The sequence below is a fragment of the Acanthisitta chloris genome, unplaced genomic scaffold, assembly GCF_000695815.1.
Source record: "Acanthisitta chloris isolate BGI_N310 unplaced genomic scaffold, ASM69581v1 scaffold30521, whole genome shotgun sequence".
Taxonomy (NCBI): domain Eukaryota; kingdom Metazoa; phylum Chordata; class Aves; order Passeriformes; family Acanthisittidae; genus Acanthisitta; species Acanthisitta chloris.
In genome coordinates this window covers 69,205-75,608 of record NW_008658405.1, presented here as the reverse complement: position 1 = coordinate 75,608, position 6,404 = coordinate 69,205, and the positions used below count along the sequence as shown (strand labels likewise).

At 48.0% G+C, this 6,404-nt stretch overlaps 1 protein-coding gene across 1 annotated transcript; it reads left to right on the top strand.

Annotated features, from left to right (window-relative positions):
* Window positions 1-3,150: 3,150 nt before the first annotated feature.
* On the top strand, window positions 3,151-3,879 carry FAM124B (family with sequence similarity 124B; the record flags this gene model as incomplete). Its single annotated transcript, XM_009085081.1, has 1 exon — window positions 3,151-3,879. A coding segment is annotated over exon 1 (729 nt), but the record flags the coding sequence as incomplete, so codon positions are not given.
* Window positions 3,880-6,404: the final 2,525 nt, after the last annotated feature.

Sequence of the window (6,404 nt, the reverse complement as noted above, 5' to 3'; positions counted from 1 at the left end):
ACCTCCCTCCCACCTCCCTCCCCTCAGCTAAGTGACTTTCGCACAAGATTGAACTGCTATTTTTCTAATCTCTTGAAGAAATCTTTCCTGGCATGTTCAATAGGTCACTGTGAATAATGTGCTTTTCCGTTTGGCAGCCAAACTGGAAAGCTGGGGGAAGGGGAAGCAGAGAGGAAGGCAAAGCCTCATTCCATTCAGAGATCGGAGTGAAATCAGTACTATACTTTTCTTCCAAGACTCAGCAGAAGTCAGCACTTTGTTCTAATGCCACTCATCCCTTTTCCACCCAGGACCTCTTGGTGCCTCTGAGAAAAGCAGTGGATGAAGGGTCTAAACTCAGCATGCTGCAGCAGTGAGGGCCATGGAATCCTGGCTTTATCCCAAGGTTTAGGTGGGGGCAGTAGATTGAGATAAAGTGAGAGCATGAGAATACCTTCGTCTGGGGCTGAGCAGCCTGGATTTGAGTCCTTCCCCATGGACATTAAGATGTCAAAGCAAGAGGAGAAGCACAGAGTGCTCCTCTGCTAGATGGTGCTTGAGGTGTGTGTTGAGGCTGCACTTCTGTGGGGGAGAGGATCAGGCAAAGGCTGAGGTTCAGTTCATTTCGTGTTCCTCATGGTAAAAGTGGTGAGTACTCCTGACCTGGAGCTGCTGGAGAGCTGAGTACCAGCCCTAAAACTGTTTTCCAGGCAGCTCCATCAGACAGAGTTCAGAGGTGAGGTTGTCTCCCTGTCCCACTGGCTCAAGCACAGAGAGAACACACAGTGTGAGAGCTCATCACATAACCTTTCTGTGAGCAGACTCAGTTTTATGGCTGTTGTAAAATGTGGTGACACTCGAAATGGTTGGCAGCCACAGGAGAGATACTGCTCACCTTCAGCAGTCTCTGTGGGAGGAACCTGCTCGTCTGGAAAACAATTTGGCTCCCACTGGCTACAGCAGGAGCTGGAGAGAACAGTACAAATACCATGTCTCCCACTCCTTGCAGGTCACCAGCCCTTACTCCCCACAGCTGCTTTGCAAGAGTTCACATTACCAGAACTTTATCACCTTCACTATGCTGCTGCAGCTGCCCCCATGGGATTTTATCCAGTGGGATGAGGTCTGGGAGCTGTGCAAGCCAGCAGTGATGGATGGGACTGTGCAAGGAAAGCAGCAGCTTACTCACTCCCTCTTTGCTGCAGTTTGCTGGTGGAGGAGTGGTGGGATCTCCGTGGGGGAAGGGGAAGGGGAAGGCAGGTACTGAGACTGTGGTGTAGTAGCAAGAGCAATCACCCAGGGAGGGAGTGTGCAGGTGGGGTGAACCTGCTCATAGGAGCCTGTAGCTTCTTCCAGCTACAAACCAAGCCCTGAAGAATTTTCTTAGTTTGTGTTTTCTTGTGCAGACAAAATTCCACTTCTCTTCACACGCAGGAAGGCAGATGACTGCCTGCCCCTGCCCTGCAGCAAAGAGTTGATGAATTGTTTCCTTTTCCATATTTTAGTGAAATTGTGTTGTTCAGAACTCATCTAGAGTGTTTTAATGTCTTGAGCACTTGTACTCTTCACTGTCTTCCTGCAATTGTCCAAAGTTTGGAATTTTTTGGTCTCACTCCAGCAATGGTTGTTACTTGCTCAAAATGCTGCAAGTGGGTTTGTCTCTATGAGTGCAAATTAATCTTTCTCCTCATTTTCTAGTCAGTCTTTTTTATTGTTCATGGGTGTCAGAGTGGTTTTTAAAGCATCAGTGTGTGTTTCTACCAGTAAGAGTGATCTCCATAAAGGAAAACAAGGCACTGCTGCTTGTACATTTAAACCCTGGCAGTTTTGCCCAGTTGATTATAAAGTTAGGGTTGTATTAAAAAAAAAAAGTTCATAGTTTTGGATAACAGACTCTTCATAATGCTGGGGTTTCTGCATGGTGAGCCACTGCTTTGTGTGCTTGGCTGTTTGAGAGGGAAGTTATGTCAGCAGAGAGAGATGTGTTGCTCTGAATGGGATGGAGCTGGATCCACCATGGGATGCCCCAGTTTGGTTTAAAAACTGACTGTAGTGGGGGCAGTTCTGTATAGAACATGGGGATTTAGTTGACTTGTGTCTGTTGCTTCTGGGCTGGCAAATAAGGAGATGAAGGGACAGTGTGATTTATTGTCCAGATGCTAGAAGAGCCCTGGAAAGAGTTGCATTTTCAGCATTCCTATAGTAACCTACTCAATAAACTGAATTAAGTATCAATATATAAACCCAAGGAGCGAGGAAGAAACCTGTACTTGGCTTAAGGCTACTGATTACATGGGTGTCTCTACATAAAGAAAAAGAGGAAAGAGAAGAAAACAGGTCACTGAAAGGAGAAAGCTTTTATGGACTGTGTATAATAACCCAGGACCCGTGTCCAGTTACCCAGCAAGCTACCTGTGTTGTGAAGTGTGTAACTAGGAGTCGAGATTTTTTCCCAAAGCTCCTCCTTCCTGAGGCTGATTCATATCTGCCCTTATTGTTATCTGTTTTGTTCACATGGTTGGGTTTTTTCCTTTTGTTAGTCTGTTTTCCTTCCTTGTTTTTAAAGAATGGCTTATCTGTATGCCCCAGAAGGGTGTGCCTCACAGAGATCACAAACTTTTTACAATGAGCCAAAGCCAACCTGCTGACTACAAGAAAATGTGCTGAGGGTTTCAGAGAGGAGTGACACACTGCTTTTGCAAAGGGTGGTGATCAGACTGGGATGCAAACTTCCAGGACTTAGCTGGATCCACTTCCACTGCCCACAGGCAAGTGCACTTACAGCATCACTCCACCTTGGGGAATCCCTGCTCCTGAGTTTCAGTGCTGTTCATCTCTGCTGCCCTGTGCTGTGAGGGACAGGAGGGGTAGGACACAGAGCTGTTTCTGGACACTTCTGTCACATGTACACAGTGACCAGAGCTCCAGTCCTGGGAGTGGGAAAATGAGCCTTCAGCTGAGCTCTGACAGGATGTGAGTGACCTGGGACTGCTCCCTTGCCACTTTTCACCTGTCACCTCGTGCACATTCGCTGTGCAAAGCCTTTAGAAACCTGAATTCATTCTGTCCAAGTCTTAGAGTCCACCCTCTGTTACTGAGGCCCCGACAGCAGGAGAAGGAGAGGGAAGGCACTGATTTGTCTGTTTATATTTTTTGTCAGAAGCCTTTGCAATGGATGACAGAGCAGAGACTCTGATGACTGTGCATCTTCTCACCCATCTGGGACACTCGTTTCTTCTGCAGCAAACTCTGGATCGGCTTTTGGAGTGGATCTGCCTGGACATTCGCCTTTTCCTGGTGTCTGAGCGAATTCCTCCATTGAAATACTATGAGAGATACCACAAGAGAAGCTGTGGCTTTCCTGGAATATCTGTTCTTCTTTTTCTACATGAGGACCTGGGAGAAGAACGGATTTTCCAAGTCCATGAGCAATTCCAGCGTCCACCCTGGCGGTACCACTGTGCCCAGATTGCTAATGGGCAAAGCCACTCCTATGTCCCAGCTCACCAGGACTTCTACAGCCTGGATGAGCAGCTGCCTGTGTGGGGCATCCGACAGGTGCACCGCGGCCCCGAAATCCTGCGTGTCACCCTCTACTGCAGCTTTGAGAACTATGAGGATGCAGTGAGGCTCTACGAGATGATCCTACAGAAAGAAGCAACTATGCAGAAAGGTGACTTCTGTGCCTTTGTGCTGCATGAGACCCAGCACGTGGCTGTGCAGCTCTGCCTCAGGCAGCTGCCCATCGGGGTGGCTGCTGAGCCCAGGGAGTCGTCAGCCTTGCAGTTCAAGGTGCAAGAAATTGGCCAACTAGTGCCTCTCCTGCCTAACCGGTGTATTCCTATCAGCAGCACCAGGTGGCAAACACAGGACTATGAAGGCAACACAATTCTGCTTCAGGTATGTGACTGTGGCGCTCTGAGAGTTGTGTTTGTTGTTTGGTTTTTTATTTTGTTTCAAGGAAAGCAGAACTGGTTCAAAATGGACATTACGATTTTGCTTGTTCGTGTTTTCTTTTGAATCTGTGAATGCAGTAGTGGGTATCAGGCAGTGCTGTGATGCTGCTGATAAATATAAGCCCTGATCCTTAGAATGTTTTTATGTTGTTAAATAGCAGCATTGCTGCTTGCCTGAAATGGAAAGTATTAATGCTTTTTTAGAGCAGGCTGGTTTAACATCTTCCCATCCCTACCTTAAATGATCATAGCAGCCTAATCTTTCTCTGATAAGTCATTGCTGTATAAATGTTTTTGAAAACAGATTTTTGGCATCCAAACCCAGACGTTTTGTAAGTGTAGTGATGATACAACATTGCCTGCAGTAAATATTATGAGCTCACATGTGAGTTGCAGTTAGGCAAAAGTGCTGAAGAGATGTGCCCTAGGGAAATCTCTGGTTTTTTTCTGTGTCCATGCTCCACACAGCAGACTGACAGCCTAGCATGTGATGCTTTATTCTGCAACCCTCTGGTCCATGCTGTAAAATCTTTATTCTAAGGACCTGCAGTTTACTCCCCCACCCCAGTGTTCTACCATGCTGCAAACCAAATCCAAGGGTCTGCTCGTAGACTGCCACCCCCACAGGCTTGTCATTCCCCCCTGAAGACAGCTGTGGTAACTGAGCAGTGACTTTCCTTTCCAAGTGCTTATCTAGGTTCCTCTTGAATGCATGTGAATTTTTTGTATCCACAACATGCTTTCACAAGGACTTCCACAGGTCTACTGCCACCTTCCTTCAGCTGGAACTGGCTCCAGCTGGCTTCATTTCATAGCCTCTGCTTCTTGCATTGCATGAGACTTGGCTGTTTCTCCAGGTGCCTCATGGTGTTTTAGCTTTTTATCCTCTCCCTCCCAAACTGTTTTATTGTCCTAGGCTCAGAATTCCCAGCTTACATGTTTGTTTCTTTACTGTTCTTGCAATTACCCTTGTTGTTCGTTTCTGACCATTTCCAGCTCCATAATTCCCTGTTGTGTGCTGCAGGTGAGGATGTGCACCATGGTCCTGCTCTGGGACCAGAGCTGCACTGTGCATATGAATGTTCTCCACTTTGTTAGAAAAAAATTCTTAAGATTTCATTTGTTTCCTAGACTCTGTGAGGCACTGAAGCAGTGCTAATGTGGTGCTGTCTGTCACAGATGAGACTCCAGGTTTTGGTCAGTTCATGGCCCAGTATTTTGTGTGGGATGCTGGAGTTGTTTTTCTCCATGTGCATCACATTATCTCCTTTCATAAATTTCACCTGCCATCACTCAGGCTTGTAAGAGTCCTGTGCTGTTGTAGTGAGGCTCTGACTGACTCTGCTGCAGGTGACCTCAGCACAGTGAGGCTGGGTGAGAGCATCGTCATTTGGTCAAGCTAGAACTATATGTTAACAGGGTTCTCTCCAAATTTTCTTCCAACAGGTTCAAGACAGCTCCAAGCCCCTTGAAACAAATGTTGGGCTTTCCCAGCAGCATAATAATACAGGCAATGGAAAAATCCTGCAGGATGTTGTCCCAGCCACTCTCCCTGTAAAGCAGAGTAATCCTAGGCGGAGGAGCCAGAAGGTCAGAGCTGTGAAGGGTAGGACAAAATCAGACCAAAGTGAAGCCCTTGCTTCCGAGCAAGCCAGTGGTGAACTCCATAGGCATTTCTGCTCTTCTCACAGTGGCCCAACAGCCCAGTCATGGTGGGAAGGCACATCCCTGAGCAGGCAGCTGAGCAGCAAGCTGCAGACTTCTCTCCAGGGGAGTCACCTTCGCCGGCAGCCAACAGAGACCAACGTCGACACCGGGCTCAGCGTGGTGAACCCTCTGAGCACCTGCTGCCCCCTGAACCACTTCTCCAGGGACCTGCAGAGCAGCCTCCTGCAGCTGCCAGCCCCCATGGATGGGGCCAGCAGCACCATGCCCTCCCAGGGTGGGACCCAGACGCTGTTTGCTGCAGCCAAGAGGAGCAAAGGAGCAGGGCAGAGAGCTTCAGGCTTCCACTCGCAAACACCACGAGTCAGCCCTGCAAACAGAGCAGAGGATGAGGAGGAGGAATTTTTTATCTGACTGAAAACACACTGTGCCAGATGGACTCATTGTTCCCAAACAACAGCAGAGTGTTTTTGGGTGTATTGTGCCTCCTCGTGCTGTGACCACTCTGCTCATCTCAGTAGTGGGTTTGCTGAGGTAGATGCTACCTTTCCCTGGAGGGATGTCAAGGGGCTGCAGGCAAAGCAGGATACCTTACACTATTTGCAGGAAGGTTTTGGGGGTTTTTTTAATGCAGAATAGATTAGAGGATTATTGTGCAATGGATAGGAATAAGCCATATGACTCCCAGAGCTGTTCTAAGATGATTAAAAATAGGCAGTGCCATCTTCAGATGGGGTTTGAAGGTGCAGTTTGCCTGAGCTGCCCAAGCAGCTGGATGTCCCCAGCCACAGGGGCTCACCATCC